The following is a 25,908-nucleotide window of genomic DNA, read 5'->3' on the forward strand; positions in this document are numbered from 1 at the left end:
TGTGTGCCTGCAGAAAAAAGATTTTATGAAGGGGTTTTGGTGAACATGTTGAGCACACTTGGGTACAAACAGTGTTTATAGGCAGCTAGGCAAAATAAAAGATTGGGATCAACAGCCAGAGGGTGTAACTCATAAGGCAAGAAAAGTAGTTCTGAAATTGTGGCTTTAGTGTGATCACATCCAGAATAGAGTTTTGTTCTCCATATGGTTAAAGGATATTACCTTTTTGGATGGGGTACAAAAGTGATTCACCAGGTTAATTCCAGGGCAAAAAGGTCAGAGCTTGGTGGAGTGGGTTAGCAAATTTGGGGCTTTTCTGTCTTGAAAAGAGAAAACTAAGGGATGATTTAATAGACATATTTAAGAATGAGGGGTTTGGAGATGTGGTCTCAAATGTTTTTCTGTTGTGCACAAAATTCAAGGATGCACTTCAAAATTAAGTCTGACAAGGAAAAGGTAAATTCATGCAAAATACCTTCAGTGAAACGATAAACACAAATTAGACTTAATAAACCTCTTCTTTTCTGGTCCTATGTATTTCTGTGTAAACATGTGAAACTTATCAAAAGTATAGAACATGAAACCATAAATTATGATTCGATTTAAAAATACTTGTGTAAGTTCCTTCCAGCAAAAAGGCTTCAGGGGTATTGGATTAGAGATGCATCAGGGTAATCTTGTTGGAAGTTGGCTAGACAGTTCAGAAGGACCAAAAGATTACTACATGCAAATTGTTACTGTTAATAGTTACTTTGGTCACGCAGAGAAGAAAACATAACACTTTGGTCTTTTGATCAAAAGATAGTGTGTTCTTTGAATGAACCACACTATTTCCATTTTGTGACAATCGTGTGGGACTGATTGACAGTTCATGGGGCATGAAAGTGGGCCATTCACCAATTGTACCTCTTTGTAAGAGCTGAACAATTGGTCCCATTTCCTTCCTTCCTTCAAAAATGCACCAATTGAGCCCTTTTCAGATACTACAACTCTATCTATTACAGGTTCTGCTGACCAGAACTTGTCCCAATGTCCCAGGAATCTGAAGCCCTCCCCCCCTCTTGCAGCATTTTCCAGCCACACATTTATCATCATTTTTCTTTTCTATCCTCACTAGCATTTGGCACTAGGAGTGAACCAGAGATTACTGTCTTTACGGAACTATTAAGTTTTCTACCTAGATCCTGAAACACTATACAATCTCAACCCGTTTCTTTGCAGTATCATTGGTTCCAATGTAAACCGTGACCACCTCACACCACTGCCCCTCACCACCCCCCAGCTGCCACGTTCTCCACCACCCCACCTTGTCAGAATGCCTATATCTATTCTGTGATATCCTCTACCTTGCCACCACTGGGGTGATACATAATCTAAGACTTGTATCGGCAGTTGCAGAATCGCTTGGTATTGGAACTGCTTCGGTGACTAAACGCTTCTTGTGTAGTAAGGAGTTGTGATAGGCTTTTCTAATACGTTCTGCATTTGATTTACTTCAGGGAAATTTGAATTTGTTTTGATGTTCATCCCTGCAAACGAATGTCATAAAATAGAATTGACAATGTTGATTGTTCCAAATTGCTGGCCAAAACTATATACCTATATATTTGTTGCACATAAGGAAGACTGAGAAAGTTATGACAAATATGTTTTACCCAGTGGTGCTTCTGATGTTGGGATATGTAATGGATTGTAAGCTGCAGTAGATAATCTGAGATGTACTCACTAATTGAATAAAAGTTTGTGATTTTGTTCACATGTTGCCTTACACCAAAGTTAACCTGATATATTGTTACAACTGTTATCTAAGCTGTTACTGTGTTGCATTGAAAGCTGTTAATTCAATAATTGTAGTGTTATGATCCCTGTTGTAACAATATTTGTCTTCTACCTTTAGGTGGGAACAAGAACTCAATCTCAGACAGCATCTGCAAGAAATTGTGGCTGCACTACAGGTGGTAAGATATGAATATTTTATTTTTCATTGGGTACTTCAAGACATTGATGAATTTTTGACGTATGCATGCTTTGGATTGTTTTTTGAGCGGTGGGTGTTAAATGGAGACACAGTAATATGAGATGAGGATAGGTGGATTTCTAGTTCCAAAATAATTTCCATCTGTACTATATGCAAAATCAGGATTGCATTGGCACTCCCTGCCTAAATTGAGACTGGAATTTAATTTCTGCCAACATCTAAAGTTTTTTTTATAGAAACACAGGGATACAATTTTGAATTAGAACCATAAAAGTTCATATCGAGGAAGACATTCAGACCATTGTAACAGCTCTTTGCAAAACCAACACCGCTATTCAGATCTACCCCTATTATCGTCATATTCCTCTGCCTGAAGTATTTATCTAACTTTCCTTTAAAAGCTGCAAATGGTGTCCACCTCAATCACTCATCTCAAAGTATTCCAAATTCCAACAACCCTTAACAAAAACAAAAATAAAAATACCTGGAAAAACTAAGCAGGCCTGACAGCATCTGCGGAGAGGAATACAGTTAACGTTTCGAGTCCGTATGACTCTTCAACAGAACTCTTTACCTCTCTCTTAGTGGCCATTCTAAATTGACTCCACAGCCAGAGGAAATCGTTTTTCGCCATTCGCCATATGAAAACACTTCCCAACAATAAAAAAAAAGTGCAATTATATGTCCTCTTAACCTTCTCTGTTGCAGTGGAAATATGGCAGCATCCCTTCTCAACAGTAGTTTCCCATCCACTGTATCTTCCTGGTGAATCTAAGCGCTGCATTCTCTTGTGACTTTAATGTTCTTTATGTAATGGGTTGTTCGAAACTGCACACGTTACTCTAACACTGACCTAACCATTGCTTTGCACGAATCTTCACTCTTGTACTTCATCGTCCTATTTATTAAAAAAACCAAAATTACAGTTGGTCTTTTTTCTGGGTTTATCTATTGGCACTTTCACTTCTTAAAGAATTGTAATGTTTGAGGTTTAAGACTTTTACTCCATCCACATCTTCCAGTGTCAATCTTCCATTTCTTGATTTTTTTTTCTCTCCAAAACACACAAGTTCTCCACACTGAATTGCATCTGCCACCTATCTGCTCATTCTGTGAAAGTCCGTCCTTCTTACTCTTGTATTCAATCAAAATATCAATAACTGTGCTTTCTGTACCCAAGTACAAATTATAGACCTCTTTACTGGGCTGAGGCAGCTTCAGGCTCATCTCATAACACCCTTTTATGGTCTGGGATAGATTCAAACTTGGGTCCCAAAGTTGAAAGCATAGTGTTTTAACCTTCTAGGTAATTCAGGAGGACTTTTTTAAACGTTTTATTCTAATTGGCACTATATAACAAGTCTGAAAAGGGTAATACTGGCTTTCAATCTTAAGTTTTTTTCTGTGCAGATAGGTTTTATTACAGAGCTGAACTTGGTTCATGCTGTGCTGGCCCTCCAATGGATTTCCTGATTATGATATCATGACTTAACCTGTACTTCATTTAATTTTTGCAGTCATTCCATGAATTTTTTTATTACAGCTGCAGGTCCTGAGAACTGTGTTTGTGATTTCAGGATTCTCAGGAAGCTGAAGCCATTCAGAAGGAACTCAATGAGAAAGTGGAAAAGTTGAAATCAGAGCTAGTTGTGTTTAAGAGCCTGATGAGTGATGTAAGTACTTTACAGGTGAGCAGAAAAGTTGCCACAATAAAGATCATTAATGACGAGCAGTAATTTGGCCAAGAAGAATTGGAAAAATAGTATACCTAGCCATCTTTTAGTCAAATGTTTTAATTAAAAAGAAACACGCATGAACTATCCTCCTCACACTCATATGGTGTGTGAAGTGAGAAAGAGGTTTCTGTGCCTACTATGTACATCCATTTTTTTCTTGCAGCGTGCTTAGCTTGACATTGGTCTCTCCCATTGCTGGTCCGTGACCGAACTCCATATGCTGGCCTTTGCCCCGTACCCCTTGGTTAACAGAAATCTATCAATCCTAGATTTAAAATTAACGATTGACCTGGCATCATCTGCCATTTGTGGAAGAATTTCAAACCTCTACCATCCCTTGCACATGGAAGAGTTTCCTAACTTGATAGAATAGACTCCAGGCTAGATGGCTTACTCCTGCTCCTAAGTTTCTGAAAGGGAGTCACTGACCACTATCATGGGAACTAGGAAAGGGAAGAGTGATCAGGAATTGAATGGGGAGAGAATACAAAAAGGAAGAGTTGCATCTTGAAAAGGAGTAAAGATGGAGTTGGGGGAACAACTGCAAAATGATAGACAGACTTGGTGGGCAATTGAAGAGGTGGTCAGGGGCTAGGAAGCAATTTTGGCAGAAGGTAGAGTAAAGGCAGATGCATAGATCAGACACTCAGAAATGAAGAAATCCACATGTTTCTCGTGGTATTTGGAGTGAGGATATAAGGGGGGGGGGCGGTGTCGGTCAGGGGTTTCAGGAGGAGTCTTATTGTGGGGGTGGGAGGGAAGAAAGGTGCTTGGGGTTGTCCTTACCTTTGGGGTTTATCCTGGAGCAGTTGATAACTTTGGCTGAGGAGATTGAGACACAATAAAGGCCTGGCATTTGAGTGGGGACTGGATCCAGAAACCAAGAGGTCCTTCATGTACGTACTTTCCGAATGCAGCCAGTATATCTACAGCAATGGTTTCTGTTCCCTTCCTTTCACTGTCACCTCGGAATTTTTTTCAAGAATTTATCCTTGACCCTTGGACTTGAGGCATGTTAAGCAGTGATGTTCTCTAGAAGTCAGCGGAGCATGGAGGACAATATTAAAATTTGCAGGCAACACAAAATAGGGTGTGTGGTGAACTGTGAAAGCGATTGGAAATGACTTGAGAGAGACGTAGGCAGTTTAAGTCATTGGGCAGATAAGAGTTTAATGCAAAGAAATTTGAAGTGATACATTTTAGGATGAAGAATTGGAGAAATATACTCTAAATGGTAAGACTTTAAAAGGAGTAGAGAAGTGTAATGGGCTGTAGATATCAACATCCTTAAAAGTGAGAGGGCAAGTTAAAGCAGGTTCTTTTTTTAAAAAAAAATTCTAGATTTATAAAAACACGACATAATACTAAACCTATTTAAATCATCGATTAGGTTGCAGATGGAATATTGTCCAATTTGGAGAATGCTACTTCAGGGAGGTTTTCAAAGCTATCAAGAAGGTGCAGAAGATGACATTCACTGTGATATCAGGGATGAGATGCTTTAATTTTGAAGAGACTAGAGAAAGGTGACTTTTCATTACAGCGAAAAGTTAAGATGAAGGTGTTGAAATTGAGTGATTTTGAGGCAAGTTAGAACTGCAGAAGCCATAAATTTAAGATCATCAAAAGAGTGAAGGAAACTAAGAATTTTCTTTAACTCAAGCTTGCTAGGAGATGGAATACCGTGATGGAAACTGGTGGAAGTGGAATCCACAGTAGTTTTAAAAAGAATTATACAACATTAAGAAGGCCAACTGGCCCATTTTGCATGTGCTAGCTCTTAGAGCCATCCAATAAATCCAAATTCCCTTCTCTTTTTTCCCCACAGCCCTCTTTTTTCCTTCAAGTATTTATCCAACTCCCTGTTGAAAGTTAGGATTGATTTTGCTTCTATCATCCTTTTAGGCATCACATCCCAGACTGTCTTAATTCGCTGTGTTTTGTTCTTAAAAAAAAAAAAATTCTCCATACCCCACTGAGGTTCTTTTGCCAGTTACCTTTGGTTACTGACTCTCCTGCCACTGGAAATGTTTGTCCTGAATTACTCTTGTCAAAACAACTCAATTTTGAACGCCTCTATTAAACCTCCCATTACCTTTTCTGCTTTAAGGAGAAAAATTTCAATTCCTCCTGTCGATCTAAATATCTGAAGAGACTTGTCCCTAGTATTATGCAAGTATATCTCTGCACTTTCTCCAAGCCTTCCTAAAGCGTGGTGCCCAGAATTGAACACATTACCCCAGCTAAGGCCTAACCAGTGATTATAAAGATTTAGCATAACTTCCTTGCTTTTGAACTCTCTGCCTCTATTTATGAAACCAGTGATCCCATGTGCCTTTTTAACAGCTGTATCAACTTGCCTCCTTCAAAGATGAAGGAAAAATTTAAAGGATAGGGAAAAGGGCAGGTCAATGGGATTAAGTAGTTGTTCTTTCAGACAGTTGGCACAGCTGCAAGGGGCGACATGATTTTATTGTGCAGTAAAATGTTACAATTCATTCTCTGATTTCCTTTGATTATCTAAATGCCGCCTCTCTGCAACAGTATCCACAGCCATGGAGTAAGCTTCAGTATATATGCTGAAGACACCCAACTATACCACTTCACTGCTTCTCTTAATCCTGGTAAAGATCTCATTGTTGGCCCCTCCCTGTCCATCCTCCCAAAACTCCAATTTGTGTAAAATTCTGGCCTGTACTGAGTATCGTTCATCTATTACCACTGTCCTCACTTATCTTCTTTGGCTTCCTGTTCCCCAACACAAACTAATAATCCTCACCCTCCTCTACATCTCTACATGCCATCTCTACATCTTCTCCAGCCTGTGCCACAATCACGGGCAGATTTAAAAAAAATAAAAATCCATGCTCAGAATTTTGAAATTTGCAGATGACTTAAAAGTGTAGTAAGCAGTGTGGAAGATAGTGATGGACTTCATAAAAGGAAGGAAAAAACTTTTGAAACATGTCCCCTCATGTGACACTGTCACATGAGCTGGGACATGTCAAAGAATTAATGTTAAAAAATTTTTATTGCATTTTAAAATACTTCATGAAACCTCATACCGCCCGTGAATAAGGCTTCATGAAAAACGCGAAGGCCATTTGGGCTCTCCGCCCGCTTGCCAACCTTAAGGTTGGATGGACAGCTCATTTAATTGAGTTAATGACTTTTTAAATGGCCTTAATAGGCCTTTGACAGTTCGACGGGCACGCAGCCAAGTTGTCTGCGCACCTGCTGAACTGGCAATCTAAATGGCGTGCGGTGACGTCAGGACGCATGCCTGACATCACCGTGTGTCATTTTACATGTTGGCGAGCGGCGCGCCCCCCTCCCTCCCTCCTCTCTCTCCCCCCCCCCCCCCCCAACTCGCCGACTGGAGAATTCTGCCCCATAAGAACATAGGTTGCTGCAATGTATGGACATGGTAAATAGTGAGAAACTGTTCCCACTCGAAAGCATCAAGGGCTAGAGGGCACAGAATTAATTAATAATGAGTTAAAGTGATGCAAGGGAAAAAACTTTCGTCAAGAGGGTGGTTGGAGTCTGGAACAAAGTTTGAGAGGGTGGTGGAGGCAGGTTCGACCAAGATGTTCAAAAGGGAATTGGATTGCTATCTGAAAAGAGTGTGTGCGCGAGGTTATGGGAATAAGGCAAGAGAGTGGGATTAGCTAGAATGCTCTTTCAGAGAACCAATGCACTCGAAGGACTGAATGGTTCCCTTCTGCACTGTAAAGATTCTGTAATGTGTGGACAAGTAGCAAATGGAGTTCAGTGCAAATAAGTGCAAGGTGATGCAATTTGTTGTTAACAATGAGAAGAGACAATACAAGGTAAGTGGTACAAATTTGAAGGGCTAGGATTGTTCCCTTAGAGCAGTGGAGGCTAAGAGGAGATTTGATAGAGATGCTTCAAATTATGAGGGGTTTAGATAAAGTAACTGAAGGGAAACCGTGTTTTAATTGTTGAAGGGTTGATAAACATGGGCACAGATTTAAGATGTTGTCAAAAGAACCAGAGGCGACAAAGGTTTTTCATGGAATGAATGGCTAGGATTTGGAATGCGCTGCTGATATGGTGGTGGATATAAATTCGATAGTAGTCTTCTAAAGGAAATCTGATAAACACTGAAGGAGAACAAATTGCAGAGATATGGGGAAAGAATGGGGAAGTGGGACTAACTGGATTGCTCTTCGAAAGAGTCAGTGCACACTTGATGGGCCAAATGGTGACCTTCTGTGCTGTATTAGTTTATGATCCTGTGCTACTCCCACTAGTTCCAAGTCAATGACTCAGGTATTGCGCATCTTCCGCTTTGCCCAACCCCTGATGATTAAGCCTTGGACTTTCACATCCCTGCTCTCTGAAACACTTCCCAACCCCTTTTTTTTTTGCTTCCTTAAAACCCATCCTTTCAGCCAAATTTTCTTCATCTTTCCTCTTCTAGGCTCAATCTGTTCTAATTCATTCCTATATTGACAAGTGCCTGGAGATGTTTTTATGTTAAATGCATGTTGTCATTCATGATCTAAATGGGGTGTATTTTTGGCTTCAATCTATTCTGCCAACGAACTCTTATTTTGAATGACGGTTTCTGAATGTTTGACAATTATCACTTTTTTTGACCCTCTTTAAACCTCCCTTTGCCACACCTCTCCCTGCCTGTGATGTGTAGTGCTTCTGCCACCGTTGAGTTTCTGCCTTTTTGTAAGACAACAATTGAAAGTTCAGTTGGTGTCTTGTCCTGAGAGTGAAACGTATCTTGCCTGAACACTGACACCTTGAGTAGTTTTTGATTTTAATAAAATTTGTGGTTGATCATAAATTGCATTAGTTGAGCTGAAATTACATTGAAACTTGAGGCTATTGTGGTGTTATCACTGGGAAATAATACTCATTGTGTGGTTCCCATGAGGGTGTAACAATGGATAATTTTTCTTGTGGGAAATGAGCTTCACTGTCACTGGATCAAAATCCTGGAATTTCCTTCCTAGAAACACCGTGGATGTATCTACACCATGTGAACTGCAGTGATTTGAGAAGGTGGCTAACCACTCCCTTCTCGAGGGCAATCAGGGATGGGCAATAAATGCTGGCCTTGCCAACAATGCCTACATCCCATGAACGAATTTAGAAAAACACAAATTTGGGTTTGAGATCATCAGTAGCCTCATGCTAATGATCACAAATCCTTAATGATCCATTGATGGGGGTATATCTTTTTTTAAATGTATTCATTCACGGGATGTGGGCTTCACTGACTACGCCAGCATTTATTGCCCATCCCTAGTTGCCCTTGAGAAGGTGATGATGAGCTGCCTTCTTGAACCGTTGCAGTCTGTGTGGTGTAGGTACACCCACAGTGTTGTTAGGAAGGGAGTTCCTGGATTTTGACCGAGCGACGGTGAAGAAACGGCGATATATTTCCAAGTCAGGACTTGGAGGGGAACTTGCAGGTGGTGGTGTTCCCATCTATCTGCTGCCCTTGTCCTTCTAGGTGGTAGTGGCCGAGAGTTTGGAAGGTGCTGTCTAAGGAGCCTTGGTGAATTCCTGCAGTGCATCTTGTAGATGGTGCACACTGCTGCTACTGTGCATCGGTGGTGGAGGGAGTGAATGTTTGTGGATGTGGTGCCAATCAAGCGGACTGCTTTGTCCTGGACGGTGTCCAGCTTCTTGAGTGTTGTAGGAGCTGGACTCATCCAGGCAAATGGAGAATATTCCATCACATTCCTGACTTGGGCCTCGTAGATGGTGGACAGGCTTTGGGAAGTCAGGAAGTGAGTTACTCATTGCACGATTCCTAGCCTCTGACTTGCTCGTGTAGCCACAGTATTTATATGGCTAGTCCAGTTCAGTTTTTGGCCAGTGGTAACCCCAGGGTGTTGATGAGTGGGGTATTCAGTGATGGTAATGCCATTGAACATCAAGGGGTGATGGTTGGATTCTCTCTTGTTGGAGATGGTCATTGCCTGACCCTTGTGTGGCGCGGATGTTACTTGCCACTTGTCAGCCCAAGCCTGGATGTTGTCCAGGTCTTTGGACATGGACTGCTTCAGTATCTGAGGAGTCGCGAATGGTGCTGAACATCAGCGAACATCCCCACTTCTGACCTTATGATGGAAGGAAGGTCATTGATGAAGCAGCTGAAGATGGTTGGGTCTGTACATTGATGAGAGGCACTCTGGAGCAAGCACTCAGCTGAAGATTGCCTGAGCTAATCACATTCTGAGCAGATATAGCAACTGAACTGGAAAGTTCAGCATAGGGTATTTTTAAAAATTACATTTGATTGGATATTTTTGATAGTAACTAGGTAAGATTGGCTTAGGTACAATATAAATAAAACCAAACCCAACATGTAAAAAATAAAACTGGCCAATAAAATAATCTGCACTAAATATTGAGACACATTGTCATCCTGATTCATCAGGTATGTCGTGTCTCAAATAAAACTTCAGCTAAAATTTTGTTTTGTTATCTGGAATTCTCATTAGTGTTTCTGACTTGCCCAGACTCCAGATGGTTATCAACTACAGTATATTTGACTCTGCTGACTACAGACTCGGCAGTTTGGTTGTGCAAGATTTAATCGCAGCTGTGATATGTTTATTCTGATACCATATTTGGTAGAATTGCTCCTGGAATGTGACGGTGATTTTTGCTGAAATGTTCCGCTTTTCAGGCAGGGTTTCCCCTTTGAATGCAATTTGATATATGGTAGTTTAAGGGGCAGTCAAATAGTTTATTTAATGACCCTCTTCTAACTCTGATTACTGAAAGAGCTTATCATCAGAGAAAGATTTCTTTTTGCTCCCTGATAGATTAAATATAAGTAGAAGTTTACAGCACCAGAGACTATTTAGCTCATTATGTTTGAGAAATGTTTGAATAAAAGTTTCATTCATCATTATGGTCTTAAAAGCTGTATTCGTTTATGGGCAGAAATGATTTTGCAATGTTGAAGTAAATTTGTGTTTTCTGTCATGATTAATTCAGATGTGGAGGCCAATGATCTTGACCATTTGTCAAAATCATTCCTTTCTTCATTTCTCTCTCCCCTGCTCACTTAAAAAAAAATGCTAAGCTCGGGAATAAATTTAATTCTTTGCAGTTTGTTTGCTGGCATTGGAGCTCAGTATGGACCCAAAAGACTCTTTGCTCATAATGAGGACTGATAAATGTTCATAATTGGTTTTGTCTGGGAGTTCAAGGAGAAAATGGGTGGCTAGACAGCAGGTTGTGAGTGAGCATTTTATTAATAGCAATGTTCAATCTGTAAAACACTGGTTTCGAAAGTGCTGCATATTCAAAGGACTGGGTTGAACAGTGGTTTGAATGTTTAATTCACTTATAATATATGAGGGAGAGGAGAAACCATGATTGCTCTAAGGACACTGCTTGTGAAAACAAGCAACTGGATCACTGTCATATAGATGGTTGATGCAGTCATTTTCCTAACTAGACTAGGACTGCGATCAAAAATTTTAACTGGAATTTCACTGGGTGCAACGACCTCATTTAGTCAGTGTGCAGACCTTCCTGCTGTAAATATAGCAGCTTCAATCTTTACTATGCATTAAGTTTGTCATTCCTTAAAGCTTGCGTGTCTGTACGTTTGGAAGTTTTTGTTCTGCTAGTCAAACGAATGTTTGCAGGTTTCAAGGTTGAGTGAGGAGGATTTGAGTGCATTGATCCCTTTGTGTATACTGAGGTACAGTACAATACATACATCAATGATTTTATAAATCAAATATTTTGACTTTAGAAACAAAAGGCAAGGTGTCAATGCAGTGTGATTGTTTGTCAGGGGAAGTAGGGTGTAGTTGTTTGGGTTTGTAATTCTTCACATGATTGTTTTAAACTCAAGTGTATCAAACACCAGGAGACCTGCATTGGACTATCTTCCACATTGACCCTGCTACAGTATGACAAAAGTTGCTGTTGCATGTGTAAGGCAAAGCCTTACTAGAAATGCTATATCAGAATAACTGACCGCATGTATGTGCACACCAGGGAGAGACCATTCAGCCTGTTCTGTCATTCACTTGGATCATGGTGTATCTGTATCATTACTCTTAACTACCTGCCTTGGTCTGTAATTGTTCATATCTTCTGTCTAACAAAAACTTAACCTCAGTTTTAAAATCTTAATTGACCCACCAGCCCCAAACATTTTGCGGGGAGTGGTTTTCAGATTTCCACTACCCTTTGTGTGAAGTGGTGCTTCCTGATATCACCCCGAGAGGCCTAGCTCTAACTTTAATGTTATGGCCTTTGGTTCTGGACTTCCCCTACAGGAAATAGTTTCTCAGTTGCCTTTGGCACATTACATCATCCCCATCTATGCTCCAGGGAATACAAGCCTAGTCCATGTCAATGTCTTCATAATTTAACCCTTTTATTTCATCCTAGTGTTATTTTGGTGAAACTGTGCTTTAACCCCTCCAAACCCAATCTCCTTCCTAAGATATGGTGACAAAAACTGAATGCTGCGCTCTAAATGGAGGTCTAACCATAGCTTTACATAACCAACATAACTTCTAGCTCATTGTTTTCCAGCCGCCTTGAACTAAAGCCCAATATTCCATTATCTTTTTAAAATTGTTTGTGTATCATTAATGGTTTCTGTATTTGAACCCTAAATCTCTGGTTATTTTCCACAGTTGTTAGCTTGTCATTTAGAAAATACTCCTGATCTCTCTCTCGGATTCAAAGTGGATGACCTTAGCCTTTCCTACATTGAACTCCGCTTGCTGCCGTAGTTTTGCCTATTTATTTAATCAATCAATATTGGTTTGCAATTTTGTGTTCCTATTCGCATCATTTACTGTAGAATTTAACTTGGCGGTGTCAGCAAACTTGGACATACTGATCTCTCTTCCTTCAACTAAGTCATTAATAAATATAATTTTAAAAAAGCTTGAGGGCCCAGGGCAGATCCCTGGGGGACACCACTAGTTTCATCTTGCCAATTTGAATGCATACCCGTTATTCCTACTCTCAGTATCCTGCAGTACCTCCTAATTCCCCACCTATGTTAATAGGTTGCCTCCACTTCCATATGCTCCCCTTTTGTAATAGTCTCTCACATGGGACCTTATAGATTGTTTTCTCTTATCTATCATGTTAGTTAGCTCCTCAAAATTCAATAAAGTTAGATATTTTACATTTCACAAATCCATGCTGGTTCTCTGATCAGTTCATATTTGCCTGTTCTCTGTCACAATGTATCTAATAGATTCTAATGACCTCCCCTCAATTGACATTAGACTTATAGGCCTATAATTTCCTACTTTTTCGCTCCTCTTTAGTAGTAAAGTGATATTGACAATCTTACAATCCAATGGATCAATTCCTCAATCTAAAGTGTTTTTGAAGATTGTGACTAAAGCATCTACAAGTCTCCCACCTACCCTGTTTAATACCCTGAAAAAGTAACCAGGTCTAATTTTCTGTTTTGTCTTTTTTTAAATATTGCCTTTTTACATATTAAATCTAGTAAGTTCCTCCCTTTTGATTTATTTTCACTTTTCTTCTTAACACTAGTACTTTATCCTCTTCCATTATTGTGAAGAACAAGAATAGTGAAGGAATAAAGGGAAGCACACTGAAGAATATGACGGGTCATGGTATTTGCTTTGCATGTGCAATGCAATGGAAATAAGGTTGGAGAATCAAAGGCCCTAATTAGAACGTAATCTTAATGGAAACTTGACTCCAGCTGAGACAAGATTGGGAGCTAAATATTCCTGGCTATAAAATTTTATTTTAATACTAAATCTGTTACTGTGTTGGGAGGGTATTACAGAGCACCAAAGAGTAAGAAATAATTGCAAATGAAATTTGTAGGTAGTTTAGAGAGGCTTACAGGACTTCAAATATCCAAAAATAGTGTGGGATAAGAACATATTTTGGTCAAAATGGGGAGGGGGTAAATAAGACACATGCAGAACTGTTTCCTTATTCAGTATATTGCTCTAGTGAGGAAAGATGCTTTGATAGAGTTGGTTCTGGGTAACAAAGCAGGGAAATGTAGGAGAATACTTGGTAAATAGTGACCATAACCCAACAGGGTTCGTATTGAAAACCTTTAAAGGAAAGTAAGGGCTGGGGCTGGAAGTCCACTAATTTCAGTGGGTTGAAAGGTGACCTATTACAATTAATTAGGTGGAAAAATGGCAAAATTAAAGACAAGCACAAAAAGCACAGAGGGGAATCTGCAAGGGGGTTTAGGAAGATTGGGGGTATGAAATAAAACTTGGGCACACAAAGGGAAATAACAAGGACTTTATAAAACACGTGTAAATAATAGGATAGTCAAATGGCCACACCAGCTAGAAGTACGACAGCTGGTTTGTACATTTTTCTCACTGGTTTTGGAACTTTCTCCAACCTCTCAAATGCTGCCACTGGGCTTTGACCTCCTTACAATTATTTTTACATTTTATCTCTTCAAACCTTTGGTCAAGAATACAGTGGAATTTGGATATGGTTGCCTTTACCCATTTTTTTAAACTATCACTGATCGAGAAGTGAATCTGCTCACCTGAGCCTTAATCTTGCTGCATCTCCATATCCCATAACAATTGTTTCACACTAGCAGTGTATACAGATTAGCACTAAGAATGGTAAAACAATAGTTTTATTTAATATTACTACAGTTGAATTTGATGGTTTGTTAAAGGGCTGCCAAATGATCTGAACACCTTCCCTAAGAGATTAAAATGTGTGTGCTACTCCTTGCATACCAATATCTGGAAGCAAGTTGGTAGCTGCAAATATTTTGAACATGTGCAATGTTTGAAATGCTGATGAACAGACCATATACATAAGGGAACATTGGATGGTTACTGTCCCAAATGCTAACCACAGCATTAGGACTCGAACAGCAGATCATCTCTTTTAATCTTGCAGTGAATGTTGACATTTTTCTGTTTGGGAGGCCTTTAACACTTTTGTTTCACTTGTGCTGTGCACTACTGAAAATGTCACTGAAACTAAGTAGATGAAGTTGCTTTGTATAGCATTGTGCTATTTTCTAAGGTCCCATGAAAATTCTCAAGAAGTGAGAATAGAGGTAATGGGAGCATGAGTAATTGAGATTGGCTGAATGTAATAAGCCATATGATCATCTGTTGGTGTAATTATTAAATCTGCCTCCAACTAATTGAAAAACAAACATCTCTCATCTAATGGAATTGGTTGTGCATTTTGCACCTTGGCACTTATCTCTTACGGCACTATATAAATGAAATTGTTGACTTTTCTGTTTGGCTTCAGAGGGATGGTTGTTAGTGTGTGATTGGTATGGGGGAGAAACAAAAGTTAGGCCAGTGTTTATATTTTGATTTTAAAATCAAAAGTGCACACAGTAAACAGCAAAAACAAAGCTGCCAATGTTTGTGTAATTGCTGTACTCCTATGAAATGAGCAAATTTTTAAAATTGTTTGATGTTGTCTTATACACGTTTTGATTGCATTGATTTGTCTTTGACTGCAGGAATTAATCAAATTTGAGTTTAATTTTACATTACCTGATCAGAAAGCATAGTTCATAAAACCTATGATAAAATTACCTTCTGTGCCATTGCAGCAAATGTCTGACTTGGATACCAAGATTCAAGAGAAGGCTATGAAAGTGGATATGGATATCTGCCGGAGGATTGACATCACTGCCAAACTCTGTGATGTGGCACAGCAGCGAAACTCTGAGGACATGAGCAAAATGTTCCAGGTGAAAGGAAACAGCGATTGGAATTCAGTTAATGTGCATGGGGCTTTTGATGATGGCAATTAGTCGATTAACCCATTCCCTGCCATGGAGTGATTTAAGATGTAGCATAATGACTAACTCTGCTCAGGCTGAATTCCCTGTTTCACTTGGACTGTCTGCTTGGGAATCATTTATTACAGGAAGTGACCTACAGAGCAATGAAAAATAGAATGATTCCAATTTGTTAATTATTTAAAATGTTAATGAAAACTGATTTAATTACCTGTTTCTAGTTTAGGGCTTCCCAGACCCATTAATCAACTACAATGGTTCTATTTTATCATTGTTATTAACCTGCCTTTTCCCTGTATCCTTTTGAAAAGAAAATCAGATATTTATTTTAATAGATATGAAATTGGATTGAATCATCCTCCACAGCATTATTCAGCTTTCCACGAGGACATTAGTCCCAGCCCTGTTGAGGTACAACATGCCCATCTTGACAGGTCCTGCCCCATACCTGGTCCTAATGCTCCAGAAATCAAAAGCTCTCCCTTGTGCATCATTTCTTTGGCCACATATTAACCTGTCTTTTTTACTGCTCCTATACTCAATACAAATTACTATCTTTTGAGGTCCTGTTCTCACTTCATCCCACTCTTTACCTTAATAAGGTGACAACTGTCAGCAAAAAGAAAGAGAAAAAGCCAGCATGTGATGATGAGAGCTCAGAAACTGATGGGGATACCACACGGCACTCTGATGATGATGTCAGCACATCCCTCAATATAACTGATGAAATGAAGCGAATGCTCAATCAACTGTAAGTAAAAAAAATTCCTCTGGTCACATTGTATAAAATTACAGTTTACATTTTATGACTCAACCAAAGTGGTTTTCCTATTGATCTTAAGTTATGGGAAGGTGGTGAGGAGGAGCATCCTTTGTGGTTACTTTAAAGCTTTGAGTTCAATTAATTTAGTTCCATAGTGCTGTTTAATTTTGGATTGTGTTGTGGGCAGGATGCACAGGAGGATAATGGTTATTCTCTAAATGCAAGAATGCATCATTGGTGCTATGTTGTTAGAGGTTCTTTACTAAACGTGACTAGTGCTACAGCATGGAGATGTGATGGTGCATTTTTGTGCTGTGCTTTTATAGGTGGGAAGAAGATATGTCATTTTCTAATCACTAAATTAATCTTAGTATTGCGGGCAGAAACATAAATGGGTGAGGCACGTGGTCAACTGAGGAGAATAATTTTAAATCTGTGGCCTACAACCATTCAAAAATAGGTATACTTTACATACTCTACTTAAACCTTCATGATTTTAAATACCTCTCTCTTCAGTCTTCCCTACACTAAGGACAACATTTCAGCTTCTCTAGTCTTTCCATGTAACTGAAGCCCTGCATCCCTTGTACCATTCTAGTAAATCTCCTCTGCATTCTCTCAAAGCCTTGACATCTTTACTAAAGAATGGTGCCCAGATTGGGAGGCAAGACTCCAGCTGGGTCTGAACCAGTGTTTTATAAAGGTTTAGCATCACTTCCTTGCTTTTGTCTTCGGTGCCACTATTAAAGCCAAGTATCCTGTATGTTTTTTTGAAAATGACATTCTTAACTTGTCCTGCCAACCTCAAGATTTGTGTGCGTATACCCCCTGGTGCCTCTGTTCCTGAGTCTCCTATAAAATTGTAACACTTAGTTTCTATTGCCTCTCCTCATTCATCCTAAAGGAGGTCTTGTGGCGCAATGGGTAGTGTCCCTGCTTTTGAACCAGATGCTCTGGGTTCAAGTCTCATCCCAGGACTTGATAACCAAGGAAGGTACGTTCGTAATGTGGCTAAACAGGTCATCAACCTGCAAATCCTTTCAACACATGCTAATGACTCTTGGTCAGCCATGTGATGTGCCTCAGTAAAGGAAACCTGACCTTATCTGACCTGGCTTAGGCAGTGCTGGAAAGGCCTGCATTTAAAAGTGCTAAGAATGGATAGATTATGAAAAATTGATGATCCATCCCTCAATGTTTTGAAGGTGGAAGTCATGCTTAGTTTTCCAAATCTTTGGGATTTGGCTGGAATCCCTGAAAAATATCTGCAAGATGACTCTCAATCATGTCAGTTCCTTCAAAACCCTGGGGTGAAAATTATCAGAGCCAGGAGCTTTATCTACCTTTGAGTTTCAACAGCCTCCCCAATATGTCCACTCATGATTTTAAAATGTTTCACTCTAGATTTTATTTAAATTGTGCCTCCAATCCTGGTATTTCTCACCCCGTTTTCTTTGTGAACACTCTTGAAAAATAACAGTTAAATACTTAAACAATTTCTCCATCTTCAGAAACCACTTTCCTATTGTAATTTTTAATGGGATAGCCCCTCTTTTGTTAACTGCTGACATTGATGAATGCCTTATATTTCTGCTTTGTTTTCAGTTATATTTTCCTCCAAATCCCTCCCTGCAGAGCTCACTGCTTTCCTGGCATTCCTCGGAGTATATTTATAGCCTCCTTATTTCTTCTTCCTGTCCATTTCCTACACACTTAAATTTAAGAAACTTTCTCTTTCTCCCCAAAGCCTTTCACAACTAAACTGGTCTTACTCTTTTATTCTGTCCCTAACCTTTTTGAGGGATAAATTAATCAAAACCAAAAACTATCCCTTTGAATCTATTCCACATTTTTATTTTCCAGCATCTCTTCCTGTTTTGCCATCCCTATGTCTCTTACCCTTTAATCAGCATGTTTAAAATTTAGCTTTTTTTAATTGTCTTCCTTTTGATTTTAATCCTCTTGTTCACCCTGATTGTCAGAGCTATATGGCCCTAAATGTTGTCTTCTACTTTGTATATTATTCCCTGCTCGTATTGATTCCATGATAACTTCGGGAGAGAAGAAACCATTTGGAACACCACCTGCTTTGCCCATAAGTACATCTGGAATTAATATTTAGTGTTTCTTCCCAGGCGAGAGACATTTGACTTTGAAGATGACTGTGACAGTTTGAGCTGGGAAGAAAATGAAGAGACCCTACTGCTTTGGGAAGATTTTGCTGAGTACACAGCCATCGTGGAACCTCCATCAGAGGTACCCCTATTCGCAAGTGAATAAATCGATGTATACTGGGAGGGTGTAAGTGGTGGAGTCTGTCTCTCTGAATATTCTAAAAATCTGACTAGACCACAGTTCCACATTACATTTGGGCGTTATTCATTAGTGAAGTCTTTGTGTAGAATGAACGCCTGACCCAGAGATTCTGATTGAGCGAGGGTAATATTTCCTCATGTTTAAGGTATCAATGGAGCCTTCGGTGTAAATAAGTAGTTTGCCCCTTTATAATACAGAAAGCAGAGTAATCCCAGTACTGCCCTCCTTGCCACTGCCCTCCTTGTCCTTACATCTTGGTGAAGTAACCACTTTAACCCCAGATGCAATATTTCAGGGTGAACTGTTTGATTATGCTGATGTGCGATTTGCCTGTGAGCAAGTCGTGTAATTTTGTTTTTTGACTCCTTGCATCATATGCAGTGTTGCTATTTACCATTTCTCAGCTGATGAGGTAGCAAATGACCTGCTCTTCCTATCTGCCAGAGGTTCTGTGTTCGCGACCGTTAGACTGGGCTGAATAATCTGGCCTCTATTTACCCAGCGTCTGATTTTTCTTTTCCCTCCCCCTCCAGGCTACCTGGATGGCACATTGTGTGGAGATTACAGTAAGTACTAGCCTGTACTCCCATGATATCTATATCTGAGTGGTGTAACACTGCCAGTTATGGGTAATGTAATTCCATCTTCAGTGGTGCTTGCTTAGAGTAGGCCATTGTACAGAATGTGTCCTCCCCAGTGGTCCAGGTATCTCTGGACAGAGGTGGCAGAATTGAGGGCAGATTGTAGATGGAGAGGGGAAACATTTTGATCCCAAAGGTGCTCATGTTACTTTAGGTCTCGGCACTAAATTGCAGTTGTGTGCAGATAACACACACAATCAATAGCAACAACCGCCCAATCATATTTGTCAGCCTGAAAGCTGTTTTCGTTGTAGGAGTGACTCACGATTGGAAGTTGTTTGTTGTTCATTGCTCATGCTGATCTCAAACTTTGTGAAGGGTCACTTGTTAATGTTTAACTAATCTGGTCTCAAACACTTGAGCACAGAGTACAAATGTTTGTGATCCCAAGGGGATTTTTCTTATTATAGATATTGAAAGGGAGTTAAAAATGTATTAATATTTTACTCAAAGGATGAAACATTGGAAACAGTGATCAAAGAAACGGAATCGCTTTTCAAAACTAGAGAAAAGGAGTATCAGGAAACCATTGACCAAATAGAGGTGAGATTTTTTCCGTCTACTTTAGGCATTGCCTGATAAATGTTAAACAATTTCCGAACAATAATCTCATACCTTGCTCCGCCACTGCCTCCTCACTCAATGCATGAGTTGCCTCCTCTTTCACCCCCAACCCACTCATCACACTTCACTCTCACTGCATCTTCTTTTGACTTAGCTGGAGTTGACCAGTGCCAAAAGCGATATGAACCGCCACCTCCATGAATACATGGAAATGTGCAGCATGAAGCGTGGCCTCGATGTGCAAATGGAAACCTGTCGTCGGCTCATTAAACAGTCAGGAGGCAGGTAAGAGAACCCACGATAAACTTCTCAGACTTTTTAAATCTCTCTAATCTTACTAAGTGCAGGAAGTTGCACAGTATCCTGACTTGACATTAGCCTGATCTGGCCGTTTTGAGACCTGACATCAAGTGATGTTTTAATATGGAGGTCAGTGGTGTGAATGTTTAAGCAGGTGGTGGATAGTTTCTCTAACATTGTAATGTCAAAGTTTGTAATAACAGGCCGGATCTTGAAGTGGGGCATCTGGCAACCTGTTCAGTTTTCTTTTTTGCACCCTTCAGCTCAGAAGTCTTGCGCCATAATTTGCTGCAAGTGCAAGCTTATAACAGCATGGCAAGGGCATGGAGCATCTGGGACCTCAGTGAATAGGACCAATTGTCTATCTCCTTAACCAGTGAAATTTAAGAATTGAGAAAGAAACCGAGGAACGGCTGAGGCAAAAAGGGTGAATTAGTCCAATCATGGAAGAAGGAATAGACAGGAAAAGAAAGATTGGCTTGAGGGAGAAAGAAGACAAAGGAAAAATATGGAAAAAATTAAGTTTGACTACTTTAAACTTTCTGAGCAGTTCAACCACCTGAAGGAATGAGATTCCACAGTTTAAATTGTTCAAATTCTAGGGCAGAGAGGTCGATTAACAATGATCAGCCTTTGAAAAAGGTACTAAACACAATTTTCCATGGCAAGTTTAATGGACAGTTCATATGCAAATCCAGCAATTTTTTTTAAATGGGGAGGATGAGGATTTAATACTGTTTGTGGAAGTAAATGGCGGAGTGATGTAAATCGCCAAACAAGTTCTGGAGATTTGCAATTCATGGCATCTCTTAATCTGCTAAACCTATTGGTCAAATCGTGCATGAATAACCACACATGTTGTTCTATTATGGATCTGGAATGCACTACCTGAAAGAGTGTTAGAAACAGATTTCAGTAGTAACTTTCAAGAGGGAATTGAATTAATACTTGAAGGGGAAAAGAAATTACAGGGCTATGGGGAAAGAGCAAGGGAGTAGGAATAATTTGATAGCTTTCTCAAAGAAACGATAGACATGATAGGCTGAACCGCCTCCTCCTGTGCTAAGATTGGATGATCTCGGTGCCTGATTGTATGTCTAGCTAACTTTTAATGGTTAAATTGAGATGATTCATTCTTTTCTCTATTCTCTCTCTCCACTCCACCCCCCCTCCCCCACAAACCAACAGAAAATCCCCTTCATTCAGCTCTGCAGCAAGCAGTGACTCAGGGAACACAGATGAAATCACTGATGAATTTGAGCGAGATGGTGAAGGTGATGGTTCTGTGAGCTGATGAATGGATACATGTGAAATGGACTCAACCTGCCTGTACCTACAGCAATTACCTTTTAACCCTATTTTTGTTAGGGTGCAAGGGGCTTTTTACATGTACATATAGTCAAGCCCTGAGCATTGGTGTTGTACAGAACAGTACCATCAGACGGAATTGGAAAAACATTGAGGACTTCAACTGGTGCAGAAACCCACCATGATGTTGACTACTATGCAAGTGGCTTGCCTTACATATCAAGAGCCTTCACCTCCCTGGGGGAGACAAACTCCGCAGCATTTCTGAAAGAGAACTAAAGTATCTTTTGAAATGCACGTGGTAGCTGTTAATAATTATAGAATGGGTTAAAGGAGTGGTTTATTTATTAAGTGTGTTCATGTTATTGATAGATGGGATCACTGGCCATTCTGGGTTTCTACAGGTCTTTGATGTAAAGAATTTGAATCTGATTAAACTGCTGTAACTGCATAAGCAATCGCTGAAACAGTTTAAACTGTTTGGCATGGTCTATTCATCCTGCACTGAAAGTTATGAACGTAAACCTCGATTGTCTTTATTCTCTGTAAACTGATGTTGCTAAAGGGCTGGATTATTGTGACCTGTAAAGATTCATTGTTTCCCTGGGCTGTATTTAATATCTTAATACTGCCAGTGTCGTATTTGGGCATAAGTTATAGAATTTGTGTAAGGTGCTCTTCATTTCTGAATAATTGGATTAAATTTATAAATCGGAAACTGGATAATTTATCCAATTGCTTAACCATTACTCCCACAAGAAATAAAATTCAGACAACCATAATGTAATCTGGAGCACCTTGATTTTTACCTTTTTTCTGAATTGTTGGGCTTCACTTCTATGCCGTGTGGCCCTGAAAAGAAGCTAAATGGAATCTGCCTTAAAGTTGAACAGAATGAAAATATATGGGAGTAAGTGATCCTGTGACCATGAATAAATGATGTCTTTGGTGCTTCTGTTCTGTAAATTTGGCATTTAACATCGATTGCAATCCTTAGAATCCTTCTGCAATTCAGTTTTAAACAAAACATACCTCAATGTCCTGATTGAAAGGAGATGTTCTTTATGGATAACATTAGTTTTTAAAATGTGTTCTAATAAATTATCCATTAACCAGCAGCAACTTCATATGGGTTGAAAGATCCAAGAACCAGGCAACACCACGGACACCTGAGCTTGAGCTTTTGTCTCGCAAGCAGGATATTCCTGTCACAGCAGTTTTATTCTATCCACAAGTGGTGATGCTTGGCACAGATGTTATTTAATTGCTGTCTTTTGCCTTTTATCAGTTTAGCACGCATACTAGCTCAGTTTGTAAAGTGAGCACTTGATTACTTGTGATTGCATTACCTGAGATGTATCAGTGTTAAAATGAGGAGGCTTGCACATTGCCAGTGCTGGAATCTGACCATGGTGTAGAATATGTTGGCATCAGTAACACCCTGACTTGGAAATGTTGACAAAAAGAAACTGCTGTTCTTAACCTAGAAAATGATTAAGTATATTTGATTTTTAAGTGCCCTCCACCTTCCCATTTGAATTTTATATATTTTCTCAAATTCTTTAGCACATCAATTTAGTAAGTGGCCTCCCACCAGTCTTCATCCCGGCTAATTTTGAGATGGTGTTTGGTCGGTTTATTCCAGCAGCTTGGATAACCGAATCTCTGATTTATTTTTACCTTAGTTTTTGTGGGAATGCCTCATCTGCTTCAGATTTTTATCAGCATGTGGTCATAGGAAGACAATTTTAGTGATTGGGTGAAGTTCTGGGAATGAAGGTTCTATTTTTGTACATACTCAAAGACTTTCCTATCTAAAGCTATATATAGGAAGGAGCAAGTGTTCTGTGGAGAACAATCCCTGAAGCCAATTATTGCTTGATATAGTCCCATCTTTCAAATCGCTATAGAACTCCATTCTTTCTCTTGAAACTACATTTTGATGACAAAATACACTAGCAGTGAAGGACTGAGTGGTGTAGTCAGTTTTAAATACTGTCCTGTCACTCGTACATTCTGCTTCAAATGCCATAATTGACTATCTCAGGCCATAATAAATAGTGGTTTTTAAAAAAGTAAAGTTGGCATTGATGCCACAGTTGGTACATTGCTGCAGTTGGGGGGCCTGTATGAAGGGAGAATTGCTCTGGTCAGCAGAAAGAGCTTTACTCTGCATCTGATTTGTTCTGCAGTTGCCCAAGGAATAATGCTAACGCTGGTGCCAAAATGGAAAAACAGTTTAGTAACTTTTAAATCCCTCCCCTTGGCAACCACTGAATTATAAGAACGTGAAAAGACCCAACAAGCCCGTTCCTTGCATTAAGTGTAATGGTAGCTAGAATTAATAAATCTACAATTTACCCATTCTGTTATGGAAGTACAATTATTTACATTTGATGCTTGAATGGAGTATAACTGAAGAGACTTGGAGAAAGGCTGTTTCACACTACAGATTTTATAGTCTTTAAGATACCTGTACTGGTATTTCTGTAAGTGAATGGAGCAGCTGTATTGATGCTTCCTTCAAGAATGGGTGTGATTTGACAATCCAGGAGAACAAATTACTTTATCCTTTACTCAGATACACTAATAGTTAGAGGTTAATCTATCTTTATTAAAATTTAGATCTTAAAAATTGGCAACTTTAATGAGAGTAAATAAATAACTCTCAACCTCTTATGTCTTACAACTATTTCAGTATATGGATGGAATAATTTTAGAAATATTTGTTTCCATCCACTTGAACCATGGTGGCCTGTTTACTTTTATTGATCCTTAAGTCAACCTAACCACTTGGATGACCGTTTTCACAGTCAAAGCTTTCATCTAGTGTGGTTGGTTCTGGTGAAACTTTAAAAAAAAACTTTTTTGTTAGAATGTCACTTGGCTTTTGATGGTCAACATACTTTGTCATTATTGTATAGTAGTCACTTTAAAGAATGAATCATTTACTGAGCTACCTGTGAACAGAGCAAAGATCAGTAAAACTGATGGTCAAAAACAAATTCATGTTTGATCATGGTTTCAATGCTCAGGTGGCATGTTGTGTGTCTCTGACCTGCCCCCTCCTGAGGCCAGTCCACTGTATGGGACAATATTCTATCTTTTTTTCCGGGAGTTAGGTTTAGCAATTTGAAAGTATTGTAAATAGTTGGAATACTTTTATTTAAATGAACGTAATTCAAAGCAATTGTCTTGACACTAAATCCCATAATTAGAATATGTTAAATGTATGCTGAAACGATTATTTGATGGCGCAGAGATTATGCAGCGTTGATTTGGTATCTAATCAGGATGCGGATTATACAAATCTCTCGTGCTCAGAAAGCTCTGAAAATAAATTCCACACACCAAGTTTTGTTTTGGTGGTGATGGTCTGTGCAGTTAATGAAAGACTGGGGACTGTTGCATGTTAAATGGATTTGATTTGGCAATCTGTGTCCCCTCCCATTCTGGGTGCAATTTATTCTGACAACTGGCTTCCCGTTGTTGCCTATATTTTTTTCTGTTTCAAGTTCGTACCCATGGCAAGGGAGTGGCTTTCTTGTGGTTATTAAATCGATTGCTTTGCGGAACTTTGTTTCCTCGTTGGCAGGGCTGTTCAGAGTTAATGTGAAAAGGGTTTAGATGGAACAAAATAATCTGACTGCTATTTTCTTGTCATTTAAAAGATGCTAGCATTTTAGTTTTGTTTCTCTTTGGATAATTGTAACGACGGAGAAACAAGATCTCCAATTGGCTGCTGAGTTGGAATTGAAATGTCAATAACGCGCGCTAATTTCGCGGCTATCGCCACCATGTGGCGATGTACAAATGGTAACTTGGGAATGGTAACTCGGCATCAGCCATTTTATTTATAATCACAGTATATTGTGCAAATATGGATGTGTGCTAATTTATTTCGAAGTGTGAATGGGACACCGACTTGCTTGACTGACTGTCAGCCACGAGGGATCCCATAAAGTTATATCCAAGGTGCAAAATTGTCAATTTATTCTCAGTTATTACCTGTATGGAATTAAACTGCAAAAGGTCGCAATAAAGTGGATGATTAATTTACTTCGTGTTTGCAGACACTGCAGCTTTCTATTATCAGGCGATCGTGACGCTGGGTGGGAAAAGTAACATCTCCCAAGTGTGCAATTTCTGGTGTCCGGTTACAGTCGCTCTTGGATTTGACGCCGTTAGTTGGATTACGCTTGTCCTTGTGCTGCAACAATTTTGCATCGATTTTGTTTCTGCGGCTGTATTGTAATTTTGATTTTTTTTTAAATCAGCTGCCTATAAATTGCTGTCGTGTTGAATGGATCGCATTGGACGTTAATTTAATAAATAGTATTGGAGTTGGCAATTTACCCTCGAATAGGGGCGTATTGGGGAAAAGGGTAGTGAAATTGCTCTATAAAAAGGAGTAAATATACATTTCTCAGCAAATCCAACGGCTGCCATCCTGTGGGGATGTTAAATCACTGGCATTGCCTGACTCCAGCTGAATTTTGTTAGCGATTTCTGATAGT

General features: G+C 39.4%; 1 protein-coding gene across 4 annotated transcripts in view; it reads left to right on the forward strand.

Annotated features, from left to right (window-relative positions):
- iffo2b (intermediate filament family orphan 2b) overlaps positions 1–22,509 on the forward strand; it is a 59,764-nt gene extending 37,255 nt beyond the window's left edge. The window contains exons 2-10 of one of the 4 annotated variants that reach the window (XM_078557995.1): positions 1,898–1,958; positions 3,556–3,666; positions 15,308–15,448; positions 16,102–16,250; positions 18,398–18,518; positions 19,112–19,144; positions 19,673–19,762; positions 19,938–20,068; positions 21,272–22,178. In XM_078557995.1, the coding sequence (XP_078414121.1) occupies positions 1,898–1,958; positions 3,556–3,666; positions 15,308–15,448; positions 16,102–16,250; positions 18,398–18,518; positions 19,112–19,144; positions 19,673–19,762; positions 19,938–20,068; positions 21,272–21,377 (943 nt within the window). In that variant the 3' untranslated portion in view covers positions 21,378–22,178. Of the gene's footprint in view, positions 1–1,897; positions 1,959–3,555; positions 3,667–15,307; positions 15,449–16,101; positions 16,251–18,397; positions 18,519–19,111; positions 19,145–19,672; positions 19,763–19,937; positions 20,069–21,271 lie in introns of all 4 variants that reach the window. The other 3 variants (XM_078557996.1, XM_078557997.1, XM_078557998.1) reach the window with 3 other exon arrangements.
- The last annotated feature ends 3,399 nt before the right edge of the window (positions 22,510–25,908 follow it).

This window comes from Cetorhinus maximus, chromosome 15 (genome assembly GCF_964194155.1).
Source record: "Cetorhinus maximus chromosome 15, sCetMax3.hap1.1, whole genome shotgun sequence".
In the NCBI taxonomy this organism is placed as follows: domain Eukaryota; kingdom Metazoa; phylum Chordata; class Chondrichthyes; order Lamniformes; family Cetorhinidae; genus Cetorhinus; species Cetorhinus maximus.